At 44.4% G+C, this 21,132-nt stretch overlaps 2 protein-coding genes across 2 annotated transcripts; one reads left to right on the top strand and one right to left on the bottom strand.

Annotated features, from left to right (window-relative positions):
• Positions 1–1,987: 1,987 nt before the first annotated feature.
• LOC127336555 (phenolic glucoside malonyltransferase 1) lies at positions 1,988–3,822 on the bottom strand. The gene has a single exon (XM_051363381.2). It carries the CDS (start codon positions 3,669–3,671, stop codon positions 2,298–2,300), a length of 1,374 nt encoding a protein of 457 aa, XP_051219341.1. The 5' UTR covers positions 3,672–3,822; the 3' UTR covers positions 1,988–2,297.
• Positions 3,823–17,332: 13,510 nt separating this feature from the next.
• LOC139835333 (uncharacterized) lies at positions 17,333–20,548 on the top strand. Its single transcript, XM_071825195.1, has 6 exons — positions 17,333–17,942; positions 18,035–18,153; positions 19,098–19,213; positions 19,896–19,991; positions 20,256–20,323; positions 20,389–20,548. Exons 1-3 carry the CDS (start codon positions 17,631–17,633, stop codon positions 19,150–19,152), a joined length of 486 nt encoding a protein of 161 aa, XP_071681296.1. The 5' UTR covers positions 17,333–17,630; the 3' UTR covers positions 19,153–19,213; positions 19,896–19,991; positions 20,256–20,323; positions 20,389–20,548.
• The last annotated feature ends 584 nt before the right edge of the window (positions 20,549–21,132 follow it).

Below are 21,132 nucleotides of genomic sequence, written 5' to 3'. Positions count from 1 at the left end.
ACCGATTACATCAGATGAATCTCAATCATGTAAGGCAGCTCATGAGATCATTGTATTGGAGTACATGGGAGAGAGAGTACCAACTAGCTACAGCTAGAACCCGTAGTCCATGGGGGAACTACTGACGGAGCATGATGGAGGCGGTGGCGTCGATGGAGATGGCTTCCGGGGGCACTTCCCCGTCCCGGCGGCGTGCCGGAACAGAGATTATGTCCCCCGAATTGGAGTTTTGCGATGGCGGCGGCGCCCCTGGAGTCTTTCTGGAGTTTCGTCAATTGGTAATAGGGTTTTCGCGACGGAGGGAATTTATAGGCGAAGGGGCAGAGTCGGGAGGCGCCCGAGGGGCCCACCCCATAGGGCGGCGTGCCCCCCCTCTTGGCCGCGCCGCCACGTGGTGTGGCCACCTCGTGGGCCCTCTCCGTCTCTCCTTCGGTGTTCTGGAACCCTCCGAGGAAAATAGGAAGTTCGGCTTTTGTTTCGTCCAATTCCGAGAATATTTTCTGTGTAGGATTTCTGAAACCAAAAACAGCAGAAAACAGGAACTGGCGCTTCGGCATCTTGTTAATAGGTTAGTGCCGGAAAATGCATCAAAATGATATAAAGTGTATATAAAACATGTGAGTATTGTCATATAACTAGCATGGAACATAAGAAATTATAGATACGTTTGAGACGTATCAGGCGCCGGCTCCGAAGAACAAGCCGGAAGGCTGGACCGATGATCAGTGACATCAAGATTGTCTGCGCCGGAAGTTGTCGACGGTGGAGCGGAAAGGATGGAGGGCGGCGTAGCAGGAGAAGAAGGCACTGGCGGCGCGCGCACACCACCACGCGCTGGCCGGGTGTATCACTGCCACCAACGCGAGCCCATGGAGTACGGAGGTGCCGGTGTACGTTCCGGGAGTGCTCTCTCCGTCGACATCCGGGTTCTAAAACGACGGCCCCTCCGTCACTACCGGGTGTGTGACGCCAAACTTGTCGCCGCACTACCCCAATTCCCTCTTCTACTCGCCGGCGTACGAGCAAGCGCCCCAACGCGAGCCAGGACCCGGTCCGGACGGCGCCCCGTTCACTGGCTGCAGGGGCCCGCTCGAATTCGATGGTGCCGGTGCTGAGGAGGGGGAGGGGGAGGAGGATGACGAGGAGGAGGGGGAGGGGGTCAAGGACGATGACAAGGACGACGAGGACGAAGAGGGTGGCGACGAAGAGGAGAACGAGGGTGCCGGTGAGGATGCTGATGATCTCGTAGAGGTTGACGCGGACGGCGTGAGGAAGAAGAAGAAAAGGAGGAGGAGAAGATGAAGAAGAAGTATTGAGCAAGGATCAAGACCGAGTTTGATAGCTAGAAGCTCAACACCAAACTGAGTGCAGGACCGACAAATGGCTAAAAATCTCTTTTTATGCATAAGTGGCACCAAACCATTTTCTTGCGAACGGAGACACTAGCAAAAGACAGATTTCATCGGGCTCAATCACATCATATGAGATATATGTTTTAAGACAGAATACACTGTCCATTAATGCAATAATTAAATAGAAATGCATTGTCTTACATATTCCCTCTCTCACAGTTTATTAGGCGTACGCGTATTTCTAGATCACAAATTTGATCAAGTTAGCATTAATTATATATTATAAAAAATTATATCATTAGAGAGTTTAGATGTTCTATTTTCCAATAATATAATTGTTGCACTATATAATTTAAATTATATAGGTTAAATTAGCGACCTAAAGATACGAAAAAGACTAGTAAACTTTTTTTGCGTATAACTTAGAGAGCTTTATTCAAATGAAACTAACCCTGACTGATCAGCCTGTATACTGACCAGCAGGAAGTCTGGAATACAATCTAACCAGCTGCTAGAAACTGTCAATGTGCAAGCAAGCTTTGCACAAAGATGGGCAGAGTTATTAGCTGATCTAGGAACATGCTGAAAAATAAACGAATTGAAACTAACAACTAGCTCTCCAAGTTCTTGAAGGATAGGTGCCACAACCGATCGAGTAAACTGAGAAGGAGGGAGTACACGCAGAAAGGGCATGGAAAATAAAAAAAAACCTTACACCAACAGGAAACCCGCTAACAGGTACTCGGCGTCGAGTACCTACTACGGGTAAAAACCTATTGACACTCGAGCTAAACCGAGAAGTTTCAAACATTACAACTTAACTCACAAAGTCACAAGAGTGTCAAACAACCAACAAAAGTATCGCATGGGACGTACGATGATACAGGCGCCTAGAGGACGACCAACTCTTATTTCCTCGTAGTAGATCGTACGTTAACTGCGTTATTACGGTGACGATGGCAGCCACGCGATGGCATCGGCAAAGCACTCACGGAACCGCTCCATGCCATCCGCCGGCAAGGAGATGCCCACCTCCACCCCGCCTCCGCCGCCGCGCGCCTCGGCCACCGATATCGCTCCTGTCCTCACTACCGACACCACGTCCACCTTCACAGGCCGGCCGAACCCAAAGTCGGTGTCGTACACGCGGAACCTCGGCGAACCCGCCACCGTGAGCGGCAGCTCGGCCGCGCTGAACACCTCGATGAGCCGCTCCATTATCCCGTCCCAGTAGCCGGGCTCAGCGCGCATCACTGTGTCGATAGACGCCGCGACCGCGGCGCACGCGGTGAATAGGCCGTCCGTGCTGGCTGCGGCGACCTCCTTCCTGAGCGCCGACACGAAGCAGGGGCCGACGCAGTTGCCGAGGTACTTTTCCGCGACGGGCGGATCCAGTCTGGCCCGGTGATCAGCCGGGAAGAGGAGGTGGGCACGGTCGCCACCACCACCAGACGACGCCGCTGCCTCGCCCTCGCTGCCTTGTTTAGCTCGGACGTGGCAGTGCCAGATGAAGCCGAACGCCGCGACGATCGACGTGGAGCGAGGCGTTGGCACGCCACGGTGTTCCGCCTCACGGGCGACCGCTTCCTTGATGCGCTGCAGGTGCTCCTTGGACAACGTGAACGTGGCGAGGAGCTGCTGAACGTCGGGGGATATGACTCCCAGTGGCTTTCCGCCGTCGTCTTCGTCGCCGCTGGACTGCCTATGCGGTGCGAAAGTGTCATACAGGTCGTCACGGTCGCGGATGAAGGTGCGGTCGATGACGGGCGGTTGCGGCGCGTTCGCGCCGGCGTAGGCTGCCGCTGCCCAGGCCCAGGTGCGGAGGAAGTGCGTCGAGGACACCCCGTCGCAGGCACCGTGGTGGAAGGTCACTCCCAGGGCGAGGCCGCCGCTCAGCATGGTGGCCTGCACGGCGAGCAGCGTGCCACCAGCCTGCAGCGTCGGCACGAGCGGCAAAATCTTGGCAACCTCTGTTGGGTCGTCCTTGGCAAGCTCGTCGAAGCCGGCGTGGTGGTACTCGGCGACGGTGAAGTTGACACCGTCTCCCGGCTTGTAGTGGAGCTCGTGGCGGTTGGGCGTGCCGGGGGTGAGGCGGAGGCGGCCGGCGAACGGATAGAAGTCACGGAGTGTCCGGGACAAGGAGTCCTTGAGGTTGGAGAGAACATCATTGCCGGTGGCGTTGGCGTAGAAGAATACGCGCTCCACGGGCGGGGCGAGGAGCCATATGGCATCTAGGTAGGTCAGCGGGAGAGAGCGCTCCTGGAGAGCGGTGCCGGCCGGCGAGGGCGCGACGAGGGAGGTGTGTAGGACGCGAGCCATCAAGCGAGCTGTGCCACACCGGTGCGAGGTGCGAGGTGTAGTTATAGACGTAGCACTTACTTGGCAGGCGATCTCTCGCAATACCTTCAGTTAAAACTTGACATGGTACTACCGAGAAGATGTGGCAAAGTCGGGATGCATCTACACAATTGGACATCACGCCTTAAGCAATGAGCAAAAATAGCAAAAACTTATGCGCCAATACGCGGAGGGAGTAATTAACATGGGTCACTGTCCCGCATCCACTCATCCACCAATAAAATTAGCTGGGTTGTGCGTTCCTTAGTCATCCACGGCGGCGGTTCAGCTACAATTAGCTGGGGTATGTGGTCGCAAAAGAAATGAAGCAGTCCTTTCGGTGCATCTCTACATCGGCATATAATGCATCGGCCACACCACTCTATTATCTGTGACGCGTATATAAAAACAACCCACCACAAAGCCGAACACGCACACATACCAGTAGAAATGTATACGGATAGAATAATTTTTGCGCCAAAACTGACCCTGATTCTATTTTAAGGTATCATATCCTATTTTAAGAAATCCGATGGATAAAGATATCCAATTTCGAAGCGATGTTGCGGATACAGTATTAGATATGGTAAAGCAAATAGTATGTGAATATGGATTATCTGAAATTTAATTAGAATAATCAGAAGGTTTTTAACCAGATAATCCGATTTTTAAGTTAAAAGCCAAAACCAATCTTACAAGATTAGTAGTTATTGACTCACCGAATTTATTTGACGAGCATGTTTAGCTCTAAATTTCTATCAGTGCTTGAGTTTTAGTGTGTCTTTTTTTAAATTATACAACACTGAACGTTTAAATCTCTCTCAAGATTTGCAAGAACTATAACTATCTACTGATAAGAGCATATATCTGGCGCCCCATTTCTTATTCGAAACCGCACTTCGGTATATCCACAATCGAATCCGAAACATATCAATATCCGCTCCGATCTAAATCCAAGAAAAATATATGGTAAAGGATACGGTATGAACATAATCCGATTCGATCCATTTACATCCCTACACACGAGGCAAAACCCACCAAGGTATAAAAACAATATGGCGCAGACATCACTGTGGTGGCGTTTCCTTTCAGCTCCCACGCTGCCGTGGTCCTCTCCACTATGGGAGAGTACATTTTTAGCGGCACTTTGTTTAGGGGCACTTATTGGAAGTGTGGCTAAAAAATATATTTACAAGTGCTTGGACCAAAATGCAGCAAAAAAATAGTATTTTTAGAGGCACTTTTCTAAAATGCGAGTAAATATACCTTTTTTTAGAGGCACTTTTTATAAGGGCAGTGCTAGGAATCCCCCGGGGGATTTGATTTCCCAGCCCCCTGCTTCCCGTGCTGACATGTGTCCATTTTGCTGCCAGGTAGCAAAAAAATCCTGTTTTTGCTTTAGTGTAGCAAAAAACGATTCACCCACAAAATAAAAGAAATAGGCTGAGCTCGTCGGAAAGACCACCGGAGTCTCGCCGGAGAGCGCGTAGCAAAAAAATTATGCTATTGTAGAAAAAATGGATATCGTCGGAGACATCGATGGGGAACTCGCCGGAGAACTCAGCGGAGACCTCGCCGGAAACCCCAGTAGCAAACATAATTTGCAATTGTAGCAAAGCCGTAAAAATGTTGTAGCAAAAAATTTATTCATATGTTGCAAATCCTCGAAAACCTTGTCTACGGTGGCATCAGCCCAAAGCAGCAATGCCTGACGTCTAAGGTAGCAAAGCAGTCCTCCGCAGGCAACAACGCCGGAGGCCTAAGTTAGCAAAACTGGCCTCCACTGGTAGCAACACTGAAGACCTAAAACTGCAACCTCTTGAAGACGCGCTGGGTCAGCACATGGAGATGCTCGTAGCACCAGCAACACCTCTGCACGGAGTTATCTCGCCAACCCCACCGATCTCTTCTGGACTGGGGCCATGGTGCTTGGGTGCTTGGGAGCCTCTCACCAGACGCACGCCAATCGAGGTCGAGCGGGATGGGGAACCAGGCGCGGGCACACGCCGGCGAGAAGAAGCAGTGATAAGGGGTGGCCCGCCTTCTCAGTAAGCAACGGTGGTGATGATGATCACGGGATGAACACATCGGAGATACACGATGATGAAGTGGATGATAACTTGTATGACACAATGAGATCTCTCGATTGGTCCCTGTCGCCAATGCAACCGCTCTCAACCCTGCAAGATATTCGCAACTCCACACACTTGCACACGTAGCCGCCGACCACGAAACGGTAAGTTGCAACCATCTAATTCCCAATGGAACAGCAGATCACACAAGACTTTTCAGGGTATACACCAATATCAATGCAATATGGTGTATGAATTCGATAGAGTTGCAAAGCAATCAACTATGAACAAGGGTTTATCTTAAACGTGGTCTAAACTTAATTTGCGGGCGTCCTGGGCACTTATATAGGGGTTCAGGATGACCTCAGGTCGAAAAGATACAAAAATAACCGACCCAGAATAGATCTGGTCGAGACAGACTTGGACTCGGCCGGCCTGGGGGCTGATACGTCCAATTTGCATCACTATTTTATATCATAATTTGCTGTTATTCATTGATATATTTCATATTGGGACACAATACTTATGTTATTTCATCTATTTTGCATGTTTCATCATTATTGGAGGATCGAACACCGGAGCCAGGATTCTGCTGGAAAAAGCACCGTCAGAACGCAATATTTCGGAAGATCAACTCTGGAAGGAAATTATACCAAAAATCCTATTTTTCAAGATGACGAAGGAAGCCAGAAGGAGGAGCCAGGAGGAGCCAGGGTGGGCCCACACCCTAGGGCGGCGCGGCCCAGGCCCTGGCCGCGCCGGCCTATGGTCTGGGGGGCCCACGACCCTTTTCGCCTCCTTTTCTTCGCCAAACCCTTCGTCCCGAAGACCTAAGCCACAGAGGGTACCTCGCGAAGAGTTACAGCCGCCTCTGCGGGGCGGAGAACACCAGAGAGAAAAGAGCTCTCCGGCGGGCAGGAATTCGCCGGGGAAATTCCCTCCGGGAGGGGGAAATCGACGCCATCGACACCGTCATCGAGCTGGACATCATCGCCATCACCATCATCATCATCTCCACCATCATCACCGCCGTCATCACCGCTGGACACCGCCACCGCCGTAGCAATTTGGGTTTGATCTTGATTGTTTGATAGGGGAAACTCTCCCGGTATCGATTCCTACTTGTCGTTGATGCTATTGAGTGAAACCATTGAACCAAGTTTATGTTCAGATTGTTATTCATCATCATATCACCTCTGATCATGTTCCGTATGATGTCTCGTGAGTAGTTCGTTTAGTTCTTGAGGACATGGGTGAAGTCTAAATGTTAGTAGTGAACTATGGTTGAGTAATATTCAATGGTGTGATATTTAAGTTGTGGTGTTATTCTTCTAGTGGTGTCATGTGAACGTCGATTACATGACACTTCACCATTTATGGGCCTAGGGGAATGCATCTTGTACTCGTTTGCCAATTGCGGGGTTGCCGGAGTGACAGAAACCTAAACCCCCGTTGGTATATCGATGCGGGGAGGGATCGCGAGGATCTCAGAGTTTAAGGCTGTGGTTAGATTTAATTCTTAATTACTTTCTTGTAGTTGCGGATGCTTGCAAGGGGTATAATCACAAGTATGTATTAGTCCTAGGAAGGGCGGTACATTAGCACAGGTTCACCCACACAACACTTATCACAACAATGAAGATTATTTAGCCGTATGTAGCGAAAGCACTAGACTAAAATCCCGTGTGTCCTCGAGAACGTTTGGTCATTATAAGTAAACAAACCGGCTTGTTCTTTGTGCTAAAAAGGATTGGGCCACTCGCTGCAATTATTACTCTCGCACTTTACATACTCGTACTTTATTCAACTGTTTCATCAAACCCCCCTGAATACTTGTCTGTGAGCATTTACAGTGAATCCTTCATCGAAACTGCTTGTCAACACCTTCTGCTCCTCGTTGGGATCGACATTCTTACTTATCGAAGATACTACGATACACCCCCTATACTTGTGGGTCATCAAGACTATTTTTTGGCGCCGTTGCCGGGGAGTGAAGCGCTATTGGTAAGTGGAATTGGTAAGGAAAACCTTTCTTGTTGTGCTGATTTTATTTACACTGCTGCTATAAGTCATTATGGAGAGATCTTCTCTTCAATTTCTATTTGGGAAATCTACTACTACTGCAACGGTAGTGGATGAGGCGCCAGGTGAGGAAGTAATACCATATAAAATACCTATGAAAATTATTGAACGTGTTATGGATAACCGCTATGAAGGGGATGGAACTGTCCATCCCGGTGATCATTTACTGTTTTTGCATGAATTATGCGGGTTATTCAAATGTGCAGGTATTGCTATGGATGAAGTGAGGAAGAAACTATTCTCTTTGTCGCTGTCCGGTAAAGCGGCGCATTGGTATAAATTACTGGATAATGGGGATTCTCTTGAATGGAATGATATTGTGCCCCGGTTTTATTCTAAGTTCTATCCTCCAAGTGAAATTCATAAGGATCGGAATCGCATATATAATTTTTGGCCTCATGATGGAGAGAGTATTGCCCAAGCTTGGGGGAGATTGAAGTCTTTAATGCTCAAATGCCCCATTCATGAGCTTCCTGGTAATGTTATTATTGATAATTTCTATGCAAGACTTTCTTTTCAAGACAAGACCTTGCTGGATACTTCTTGTTCTGGATCATTTACACGCAACAAAGAAGAGTTTAAAAGGGACCTTCTTGATCGGATCCAAGAAAATCCGAAGGTTGGGAGAACGACAAGGATAGAGAATCGGGTATAATTTATGATTATAAATGCATTGAAGCTTTTATGGATCTTGATAAATTTCGTAATATGAGTGCTATATATGGTCTTGATTCTCAGGTTCTTTGTAAATCTTTATAAAGCTTTTGCCTCTCATTATGAATTGCCAAAGAAGAATTTTGATAAGTATCATGAACCGTATAAAGATAAAATTGATTCATCTATTAATAAATGCGTTGTAGTTGAAACTGCTGATCATGTTATTCCTGAAGTTTATATTGAAAAAACACCTTTCCCTGCTAAAATGAAGGAGTACTCTGTTATAAATAGTGCGGTTCATAAAAGTGAAAAGAAACCTGTGGAACCTGAAGAACAAATAAAAGTTGAACCTGCTGTTGCAATAGTTAAAGATCTTGTGACTGAAAATGTGGAGGATGGTCATATTATTTTCTGTGAAGATGCTTCTAATATTGTCTCACATCCTAATAAACCCAAACGAGCTAGTGTTCCTATGCTATCTGTTAAAATTGGTGATCATTGTTATTATGGATTATGTGATATTGGTGCAAGTGTTAGTGCTGTTCCGTATGAGCTTTACACGGAGATTATGCACGAAATTGATTCTTGTGAACTTGAAGATATTGATGTGGTTATTCAGCTGGCTAATAGAGAAACTATTTTTCCAATTGGTATTGTTCGAGATGTGGAAGTTTTATGCGGTAAGATTAAATATCCAGCTGACTTTTTGGTACTTGGTTCTGCTGCTAGTGATTATTGTCCAATTATTTTTGGTAGACCTTTTCTAAATACTTGTGGAGCTATTATAGATTGCAAGAAAGAGAAAATTTTGACTAAATTTGCTGGTGAATCTTATGAGTTTAACTTCTCTAAATTTACTAAAACTCCTTATAAAGCTGATTTGCCTAGTAATGATTTTAAAATGGAGCAATGTGCATCTATTGTTCTTGTTCCTAATAATCCTTTGCAGCAACATTTGGAGGATAGCGAGAGCGAAATTTTTAGGAAAGAAAGAGATGAGGTTGAGGAAATTTTTCTTCGCCAACCTATTCTCAAGCATGATTTACCGGTGGAAGATTTGGGTACAACACCGCCACCAAAGGAAGATCCTGTTTTTGATTTAAAGCCTTTACCTGATAATCTTAAATATGCTCATATTGATGATAAGAAAATATATCCTGTTATTATTAGTTCTAAGCTTTCGAGAGATTGAGGAAGAAAGGTTATTGGAAATATTGAAGAAGCATCGAGGCGCTATTGGCTACACTCTTGATGATTTGAAGGGGATTTCTCCGTCTATATGCCAACATGCTATTAATATGGAAGATGATGCAAAGCACATTGTTGAACCTCGGCGTCGTCTAATTCCGAAGATGAAGGAAGTGGTAAGGAATGAGGTATTACGACTTCTTGAAGCTGGTATTATATATCCTATTGCCGATAGTAGATGGGTTAGTCCTGTGCATTGCGTTCCCAAGAAAGGAGGTATGACTGTTGTGCCTAATGATAATGATGAGCTCATTCCTCAAAGAGTAGTTGTAGGGTATAGAATGTGCATTGATTTTCGAAAAGTTAATAAAGTTACTAAGAAAGATCATTACCCTTTACCATTTATTGATCAAATGCTAGAAAGATTGTCTAAAAATACTCATTTTTGCTTTCTTGATGGTTATTACGGGTTTTCACAAATTCTTTGTTAAAGCTAAAGATCAAGAGAAAACCACCTTTACTTGTCCTTATGGAACTTATGCTTATAGACGCATGCCTTTTGGTTTATGTAATGCTCTGCTACTTTTCAAAGATGCATGTCTGCTATTTTTCATGGTTTTTGTGAAAGTATTGTAGAGGTATTCATGGATGATTTTTTCCGTCTATGGGAATTATTTTGATAGTTGCTTGCGAAACCTTGATAAAGTTTTGCGAGAGATGTGAAGAAACTAACCTTGTTCTTAATTGGGAGAAATGCCACTTTATGGTTAATGAAGGAATTGTATTGGGACATAAAATTTCGAGAGAGGTATTGAAGTTGATAGAGCTAAAGTTGAAGCAATTGAGAAGATGCTCTATACGAGGGATGTTAAAGGTATTCGTAGTGTTCTTGGTCATGCTGGGTTTTATAGGAGATTTATTAAAGATTTCTCCAAGATTTCAAAGCCTCTTACTAATCTTCTTCAAAAAGATGTACCATTTGTTTTTGATGATGATTGTAAGGAAGCTTTTGAAACTCTTAAGAAAGCCTTAACAACTGCTCCTATAGTTGAACCTCCTGATGGGAACTTACCCTTTGAAATTATGTGTGATGCTAGTGATTTTCTTTGTAGGCGCCGTTCTTGGACAGCGAGTAGATAAAAAACTGAATGTTATTCATTATGCTAGTAAAACTCTTTGATGCTGCTCAAAGAAATTATGCTACAACTGAAAAGGAATTATTAGCTGTAGTCTTTGCTTGTGATAAATTTAGATCTTATATTGTTGATTCAAAAGTTACTATTCATACTGATCATGCTTTGCAATTAGATACCTAATGACAAAGAAAGATGCTAAGCCGAGGCTTATTAGATGGGTACTTCTTTTGCAAGAATTTGATCTACATATTGTAGATAGGAAAGGTCTTGATAATCCTGTTGCTGATAATTTGTCTAGATTGGAAAATATTGCTTATGATCCTGTTCTGTTAATGATAGTTTTCCAAATGAACAATTGGCTGTAATAAAGGTGAGCTCGCGAGACAGTCCTTGGTATGCTGATTATGCTAACTTTATTGTTTCCAAGTACTTGCCTCCAACCTTTTCATTTCGGCAAAGGAGGAAATTCTTTTATGATTTGAGGCATTATTTCTGGGATGACCCACACTTATATAAAGAAGGAGTGGATGGTATTATGCGAAGATGTGTCCCTGAATATGAACAACAGGAGATATTGAGTAAATGTCATGGTAGTGCTTATGGAGGACATCACGCCGGAGAAAGAACCACGCAAAGGTCCTACAATCAGGCTTTTATTGGCCAACTCTCTTCAAGGATGCGAGAAAGTTTATTTTATCTTGTGATGAATGCCAAAGGGTTGGTAATATCTCCAGACGCAATGAAATGCCTATGAATTATACTCTTGTTATTGAACCGTTTGATTGTTGGGGATTTGACTTCATGGGACCTTTTCCGTCTTCAGAAGGTAACACTCATATACTTGTTGCTGTTGATTATGTTACTAAATGGGTGGAAGCTATACCTACAAAAAGTGCTGATGGTGAGACCTCTTTAAGAATGCTCTTAGATATTATTTTTCCTAGATTTGGAGTACCTAGATATATTATGACTGATGGAGGTTCTCATTTTATTCATGGAGGTTTTAGAAAAACTCTTGCTAAGTATGGTATTAATCATAGAATTGCTTCGCTTATCATCCTCAAACTAGTGGTCAAGTAGAATTATCAAATAGAGATTAAATCTATTTTGGGAAAGACTGTTAATAAAACTAGAAAGAATTGGGCTAGTAAATTGAAGGATGCACTTTGGGCTTATAGAACTGCTTATAAAAATCCCATGGGAATGTCACCTTATAAAATGGTTTATGGGAAAGCTTGTCATTTACCTCTAGAACTAGAGCACAAAGCTTATTGGGCTGTTAGAGAATTAAATAAAGATCCTAAACTTGCCGGTGATAAGAGGTTGTTGCAATTGAGTTCTCTAGATGAATGGAGAAGTGAAGCATATGAAAATGCTAAACTCTTTAAAGAGAAAGTTAAAAAATGGCATGATAGGAGGATTATCAAAAGAGAATTTAATATTGGGGATAAAGTCCTATTGTATCGGTCTCGTCTCGAGATTCTTTGCAGGAAATTACTCTCGAAATGGGAAGGACCATATGTTGACGAGGAGGTGTATCGTTCAGAGCAATCAAAATTAGCTCTCTCCAAGGCAATGCTACGCAAGTGGTGAATGGACAAAGACTCAAGCATTATATCTCGGGTGATTCTTATAATGTTGATGTTGATATTATTCAAGTGGAAACAGGAGGCCTACATCAAAGGGCAAATTGACAGTCCGCGAACTCGACTTCGAATAGGTAACTTGATCTTGGTAATGAAAAGTACGCAATTTACTTTCCGAACTATATTTTTGCTGTTTTTGGAAAATATGAGAAATTACGAGTTCGAAACGGAGTGGAAAGGACGCACGAGGGGTGCCACCATAGGGCGGCGCGGCCTGACACAGACGCGCCGGCCTATGGTTTGGCCGCCTCGTCGCCCCTTTCCGACTCTGGTTCGATCTGGTGCTTTCCTTTTGACGAGAAAAATTTTGCTATATAATCCCCCGGACCCCTGGAGGTCCGTATATCGTTTTCTCGACGTGTTTTGTTTCTAGCTGTTTACGCGGGATCTGTTTCGGTTTAGAAGCACCATGGCCTCCAACAACAAGGGCAAGGGGCTTTTGGAGGAAGAGAAGGAGGTGCCATCGAGACAAGAGCGACAAGCCGGAGGAAGCAAGCAAATCTTGGTGGGATCTGTTGACACTCGACGTTCTTTTTCTCATAAACTGCAGGGACCTTTACCACCCGCTCTTAGCCTCGACTCTTTCCCCATGATGGAAGAAGTCATACGGATTACCGATGAGTTTTGTGATCAATATCGGGCTCTACGAAGAGAAGTGGAGATACTCCAGGAGGAGAATTGCCGTCTCCGAAGAATGATTGAATACCACTCGATTCGCGTCACAAGGTCGTCATCGCCAACTTCGGATAACAATGAATCTCTTCGAATCTTAGTGCGAATTGTCAAGGCCGAGAAACTGAAGACGAAGGAGCTTATTAAGAAGCTCGGGAGGAGTTCATCACCACCATCACCAAAGGAGTAATTCATCATCGGTATTGGCATCCCCTTGGTTTGTTCCAAGCTTGGGGGAGTGCCGCGGTATCACATTATCACTACCTTTTACTTTTATTGTCAAGTAGTATCATATCATGAGTAGGGAAGTTATCATATAAGATGGGTTGCGTTTGGAAGTATCTCTCCTTTAGTTGGTTATCTATGTATCCCTTGGTGTGAGTTATCGTTATGGAATATTAATGAGAAGTCTTATCATTTACATATTGCACATCTTATTTTAGTTTGCAATCTCTATTATATGATTCACCTTGTTGTTAGTATTGGTATCACTTTGGGAGCATTGAATAAATCTATTTGGTTTTGGCAAACTTAGCATTGGTCAATAGCAACAACACTTTGAGGTTTAAATAGAAAAGAGAAATACATGTAGATGTTTCATTGTCTTTCTTGTTAGCTCATAGCTTATTATTCTGAAGTTAAAATTGTTTGTACTTACAAGGAAGATGCATGATTGTTTCTATCACATGTATATTTGTTTGTTTCCCTCGACTCTTATGCTTGCTAATTAACCTTGCTAGCCAAAGACCTGTACTGAGAGGGAATACTTCTCGTGCATCCAAACCTTAACCCAAACCTATGCCATTTGTGTCCACCATACCTACCTACTACATGGTATTTTCTGCCATTCCAAGTAAATACTTCATGTGCTACCTTTAAACAATTCAAAACTTAGTATCACTTATTTGTGTCAATGTTTCATAGCTCATGAGGAAGTATGTGGTGTTTTATCTTTCAATCTTGTTGGGCAACTTCCACCAATGGACTAGTGGCTTCACCCGCTTATCCAATAATTTTGCAAAAAGAGCTGGCAATGGGATTCCCAGTCCCAAATTGATTAAACTAAATAGACACTCCTCCATGGTATGTGATTGATGGACGGCACCGAAGGATTCGGTTAGCCATGGCTTGTGTAAGCAAAGGTTGGGGGAGTGTCATCATCATAATAAAGCTAAAATAAAAAGGCACTCCTTCATGGTATGAGATTGTTGGCAGGCACCCGAGGATTCGGTTAGCCATGGTTTGTGAAAGAAAGGTTGGAAGGAGTGCCACACAAAATGAAAATAATATGGGAGCCGCTCTTAGGAGGTTGTCCGGCAAGGGGTTAGAGTACCCGCTACGGTCGTTGACAACAACAAACACCTCTCAAAATGTTACTTTTATTCTCTTTATATGATTACAAAAATTGAAAAAGCTCTAGCACATGATTTAATCCTGCTTCCCTCTGCGAAGGGCCTGTCTTTTACTTTATGTTGAGTCATAAACCTATTTCCCTCCATCTCAAGCAAGCATTTGAGTAGTTGTGATCAAACCATTATATTGTGATTTGCTACATCATGTCTTTTATTCTTCTTTGTTTAGTACAAGTTTTATCTGAATGAATATAGCTTTGCAAGTTATCAATGATCATGAGAAAACCATTATGATTGAGTATGCAAGTTGTGCCTTATAAACTTTAACATGGGAGCGCTGCTCAATGAGATATAATCTGTTAATTATTCTCGACCAAGAACGAAGTTTGCCATCACCAATTATGATTTCTTATGCACCTTTACTTGTGATTACCTTATACTTGTTTCAATATGAGTTATAAGAGGTTGTTTACTATAATGTCTGTGTGAATGAATATGATGCTTCTTGTCCGTATTTTATTTATCGACTCTTCACTCCATAAACATGTGGTCATGTCTATCGAGCTCGGTTTCGCTTGGGGACAAGCGAAGTCTAAGCAGGGGGAGTTGATACGTCCAATTTGCATCACTATTTTATATCATAATTTGCTGTTATTCATTGATATATTTCATATTGGGACACAATACTTATGTTATTTCATCTATTTTGCATGTTTCATCATTATTGGAGGATCGAACACCTGGAGCCGGATTCACTGGAAAAAGCACCGTCGAACGCAATATTTCGGAAGATCAACTACGGAAGGAAATTATACCAAAAATCCTATTTTTCAAGATGACGAAGGAAGCCGAGAAGGAGGAGCCAGGAGGAGCCAGGGTGGGCCCACACCCTAGGGCGGCGCGGCCACGGCCCTGGCCGCGCCGGCATAGGGTCTAGGGGGCCCACGACCCTTTTCGCCTCCTTTTCTTCGCCAAACCCTTCGTCCCGAAGACCTAAGCCACAGAGGGTACCTCGCGAAGAGTTACAACCGCCTCTGCGGGGCGGAGAACACCCGCGAGACCAGAGCTCTCCGGCGGGCGAGGAATCCGCCAGGAAATTCCCTCGGGAGGGGAAATCGACGCCATCGACACCGTCATCGAGCTGGACATCATCGCCATCACCATCATCATCATCTCCACCATCATCACCGCCGTCATCACCGCTGGACACCGCCACCGCCGTAGCAATTTGGGTTTGATCTTGATTGTTTGATAGGGGAAACTCTCCCGGTATCGATTCCTACTTGTCGTTGATGCTATTGAGTGAAACCATTGAACCAAGTTTATGTTCAGATTGTTATTCATCATCATATCACCTCTGATCATGTTCCGTATGATGTCTCGTGAGTAGTTCGTTTAGTTCTTGAGGACATGGGTGAAGTCTAAATGTTAGTAGTGAACTATGGTTGAGTAATATTCAATGGTGTGATATTTAAGTTGTGGTGTTATTCTTCTAGTGGTGTCATGTGAACGTCGACTACATGACACTTCACCATTTATGGGCCTAGGGGAATGCATCTTGTACTCGTTTGCCAATTGCGGGGTTGCCGGAGTGACAGAAACCTAAACCCCCGTTGGTATATCGATGCAGGAGGGATCGCAGGATCTCAGAGTTTAAGGCTGTGGTTAGATTTAATTCTTAATTACTTTCTTGTAGTTGCGGATGCTTGCAAGGGGTATAATCACAAGTATGTATTAGTCCTAGGAAGGGCGGTACATTAGCACAGGTTCACCCACACAACATTTATCACAACAATGAAGATTATTTAGCCGTATGTAGCGAAAGCACTAGACTAAAATCCCGTGTGTCCTCGAGAACGTTTGGTCATTATAAGTAAACAAACCGGCTTGTCCTTTGTGCTAAAAAGGATTGGGCCACTCGCTGCAATTATTACTCTCGCACTTTACATACTCGTACTTTATTCAACTGTTACATCAAACCCCCCTGAATACTTGTCTGTGAGCATTTACAGTGAATCCTTCATCGAAACTGCTTGTCAACACCTTCTGCTCCTCGTTGGGATCGACATTCTTACTTATCGAAGATACTACGATACACCCCCTATACTTGTGGGTCATCGGGGGCCGGTCGACCGGGCCTGGGACCGGGCCATGCCGGTTCAAACCGGACCTGGCGCCGGGTGGGAACCGGGCTACGGTGTTGGGCATACTGGATAGTGCCCGGCTGGCACAAGCGTCACGTCCGGTTTGGACAGGACGGATCCGGCGTGGAAGCCGGTTGAACCGGGGCTGGGACCGGGTGGCTGATACGCGTAAAGCACACGCCCGTTGGGAACCCCAAGTGAAAGGTGTGATGCGTGTAGCTGCAAGTTTTGGGGCGCGGCAGCGGAGCTGCAGGCGTGATTTCTTCGATCCCCATGGTCGGAGAGTTTTGGGGGAGAGATGCAAGATGAGATAAGGATGTGGTGGTAGACCCCACCCATGAGAAGTCGTACGTGGGAGGCTAGCGCATCCGTGTACGCACGATGACACCCATCAGACGGCTACCGAACGGGAGGTTGGAGCGTGTGTTATCCCCGGGGGAAGTGAATCATTTTTCTTTTTATAAGGGCGCCAAACACAGAGACTTTTAGAGAAACTTCTACCAAAGTGCGGTTAAAAATACCTATTTGTAGGAGTACCTATTTTTAGAGGCACGTTGAAAAGTGCCAATCTCTACTATATTAAATGGCTAGAGGTGGTGTCCCATGGTACGTCCAGCCTCCCACCTCGAATCAAAAATAAAACCCCACGCCTCTCGTCCCGCACGGCACGTTTATACGTAAAAACCGGAATAAACCAAACACAAAACCGGCTGATGGAAACGACCAAGCAGGTCACCACCCAGGCACCCACGCACGGTCTTTGACCTCTCGTCCCGCACAGCCAAAACGAAAAAAAATTCCCCTGATTGATTCCTTACCTTGCCGTCGATGTGCCGCCTCTCTCCGGCCGCCCCTCTCCGGCCGCCTCTCTCCGCCCCCACCCTCTCTGCAGTCTACCGTCAGGCTCGCCGCGTCGCCGATTCCTCCTTCTCCGCCCCCCCCTCTCCGGCCGCCCCTCTCCAACCGCCGGTCTGCCCCGTGCGGGTCAGTCCATGCAACCGCCGGTCAGCTCCTTGCGCGGCAACTGCCGATCGTGGAGGTCGTGGAGATTACCACCTCCAGCACAAAATGCTCAAAGCCCCCTCCCCGCACTTGTTCTCCCCTCGTCTCCCAGTCACCTCTCTCAAATCCGGCGACTGGACCAGCTGCTGCCGCCACCGGGAAACCTCCAACCACAGAATAGGTCGGACGCCGCCGGCAGTGGCCACGCTGTTGCGTCGTCCATCTTGCACGTCGCCCACAGGAGGGCGTGCACAGGACGTCTTCCTCCTCCTTACGCCGCATCTTTGGACGAAGAAGCGTTGGTCTGCTACACCCCTCGACATCCTATGCGCGCATGCCCCCATGCACTGATGCTGCTTGTTCTTTTGGTTTGATTGAGATTCATGCCGTGCAGGTGGAGGGTGGTGGCTCCAGGGGCAGTGACCATCGCGACGAGGCAACTGCAGGGTACACGCAGGAGTTCTACTTCCACAACCTGCTGCTCGAATCCTATTCCTTCTACTGGTTCAGGAGGTAATGAACATTTGTGTATTCATTAGGCCTCAAGATTGTGCTGTTCGTGGTTAAACATATCAGATCATCTCCTAGAGTACCTTTTGAATTGCAGACAAACATGTCTGACATAGAAGCCTACATGCTCAATAGGAGCTACACACACTGGTATATGCCAACAATCGATGGGGTTGGTAGATGTGCTCATGTGCAGAATTAGGGGACATCATCCCCCTCCCTGTATTATTTACCGCAGATTGTGGTGTTTCGATTATGCCCATCTACTCGATATGGCTGTTTAATCTTGTTGTCAGATTCTCATTACTGATTTTTTATCTAGAAATTCATCCTATTATAATCATAGATGAGCTTGTTGTTTGCTGTGATTTCTCTGTGCAATTCGGATTATAAAAACAGATTCGAGTCCTTGCATTGATGGCGTGTTCTATAATGTCGTGGCCTCCCTCAGATCTGGTCATTTGTTTCTACCATATTATGTAGTAAAACATTTGCAATTTGAAGGGGAAAGCTTGAACAAAACAATATTTCCTGCTCTCTGTTTGTGTAATGATAGCTTGTGCTCGACGATTGCTGATTATTTTCCCGGACCAGCATTAGATGAAATATTGACACAGTAAGCCTTTTCAGGGGATCTAACACAATTATAATATTTTGTGCACGAGAGGAACTCCCTAATCGAGTGGAAGGAATAGGAAGATCCTAAGTGAATGGCACTAACTGCAGAGTTCCCTCCTTAATTGTTAATATATCTTACTGATCTTTTTCCTTAGCAAACCCCACACATCCACATGTGAGGTTCTGTAATTCGGTAGCCAATATTAGCTTGACAATTATTTGGTTCTGGAAACCTGAAGGACAACCTGAAGGAAGATGTATTTTTTGTGTTGTTATTATTCTTTTCTCCTTTTCACAATCATACAAGTGAACATGCCATTTTTTTGCAGATACCTGACCAAGGTTTTCATTATTGGCCACATTATCTGGATGAAGTTAAGTTAGCAACAAAGTTAGTAGGGACCCTATCTCTCTACCGCTGGTAGCCTGCCAAGCATTCAACAAGGTGAGAATTCTTCATTGATCGTTGGTGCTAATATGTACAAATCATGCAGTATCTTGCAAACATGAAAGCAGAATCTGTAGCAAAGACCTGTGTCATGGCCTATGTTTATCGTGATCACTGAATGGCCTCACTTTAAAAAGACTGTAGCATGATAAAAGCAAACCCTGCTAATGATATTCCTTACTGCTTCATTATTTATTTTCAGTTGCTTTACCACATCAGTAACAATTGACAAATTTAAAAAAGGAACTTTGTATATGCTGCTTTAGAAATTGTATTGGAGAGGGTGCATACATTTCAATAAATTTGTAACTAATTTGTGAGCAACCTGTCTAGATATATTCATCTTCAATCTCTGATTTTTTCAACTACAACGTTTGTTTGCCGGTCTCATATTTATCAGCCTTCGGTGTAACACCTTAAGCTGGATAGATGTAATAAAAATTCTAACCAGCAATGTAGTTAAAAGTGAATATCTAGGACATTCAATGAACACTACTATCTATCTTCTAAGATTTCTCAAGAAGATTTAGTTATTGTTGGAGATTTCCCCATTGTTTTGGGCGTGCATTTCTTATTGAAAATAAGCATATTGTCCTGAACAGATTGTTAGTTGACCCATCACACAATTTTGTAGCTTGCTAGATTTCTAGACGAACCAGTAATCATCTTTTTTTTCCAGGAAATCTTTGAACCTGGACAGTATTTCTGGATCCTCTCCTGGAAAATAAAAAGGGCCAAGCTTATTGCCAACCTTATTATTTATATAGAGCTGCAGGTCAGCACATGTTGCTTATCTTTCCCCTATAGCTTTATGGTTTTTATTTTATGGTCATTTCATATGCTCTCTGCCTACAATTGTTTTTGTTCTTAATTTGCCTCCCACAATTTTGCTGAACTACTGCTTAGATGAATGTCTGTGGTTGTGCTGCACACTCTTTCTATGGTGTAATGTTCAATTTTCATGCATTCTTTTTTGGGACGATAAGATTTTCCATGCAAGTGCGCAACCATTAAGCCTTTAGTATCTTTTCTTATGTAGATGGCACCCATAAAGCTTATAAACAAGAGGACTTATGCGGACTTCACAGAAACCCCACGGAAACCTAGGTTAGTTTAACTTATCTTCTCATTCAAAAAATGAAGTACTAGCCATCTTACACTGTTTATTATAGATTTAAGGATTTCGATAATATTGAGTATGCTGATACCTACTCAAAGTGGAGCATTCACGTGAGGGTAGACGTGAAGTTTCTTCCTAACAAATACAATGACAACATTTGCTTTGTTCTGATGGATAAAACTGTAAGTTTCAAAGACTCTTGATAAAATTCCTAAAATGTAATCATGTGTTTATCAAATTTAAACATGCAGATATCCGCCAAAAAATAATTAGTGGAGCGATTGACATGACCTTCGTGCAAAGGTTTGTTGAGAGAAGGTCAGCCTTTGTCGCGATGGTGCTGGCTAAAAGAGATGCACGCTACAGGAAGTAGATGACGTGGGATTGTCTGTTCGCTGCTGTAGTTTAGGGAAGCTACATGCTATATGATTTCTGTGTGTCTATTGTAATTTGGCGAGGAAACAGAATCGTATATTGTATTTCGTCTGTTCAATGTATTTGTTGTTTAAAAGAACCTATTGTGTGATGGCTTGCATGTATCAATACTGTTTCATTGGGGTTTATGGCATTTCTCGGTCTGATTTTTAAACAAAAGTACTAACCTGAAATCCTAAAGGCTTCATCACATAATACTTGGGCAAGCTTCCCATCTTTCCTGTATTACCCTACTGTCTAGACTGTATTAAAACATGGATAGGGTCGTACTGTGTGATCCCATGTTTTGGTGGCAGATTCCTTAGGATAAACAAAACCATAGCTGAAGGTTTCATCTTGACTAGCTGCAAAACAAGATGGT

The sequence above is a fragment of the Lolium perenne genome, chromosome 2 (assembly GCF_019359855.2).
Source record: "Lolium perenne isolate Kyuss_39 chromosome 2, Kyuss_2.0, whole genome shotgun sequence".
NCBI classification, from domain to species: domain Eukaryota; kingdom Viridiplantae; phylum Streptophyta; class Magnoliopsida; order Poales; family Poaceae; genus Lolium; species Lolium perenne.
Note: the sequence above shows the minus strand (reverse complement) of the source record. Positions and strands in the feature narration are given on the sequence as shown.

Bases quoted from the DNA above. Each gene is read 5' to 3' on its own strand.
- LOC139835333 (XM_071825195.1), top strand. From the start codon at position 17,631: ATGCAACCGCCGGTCAGCTCCTTGCGCGGCAACTGCCGATCGTGGAGG. The intron at 17,943-18,034 runs GTCTGCTACACC...CATGCCGTGCAG, and splicing joins CTTTGGACGAAGAAGCGTTG to GTGGAGGGTGGTGGCTCCAG. The intron at 18,154-19,097 runs GTAATGAACATT...ATTTTTTTGCAG, and splicing joins TCCTTCTACTGGTTCAGGAG to ATACCTGACCAAGGTTTTCA.
- LOC127336555 (XM_051363381.2), bottom strand. From the start codon at position 3,671: ATGGCTCGCGTCCTACACACCTCCCTCGTCGCGCCCTCGCCGGCCGGC.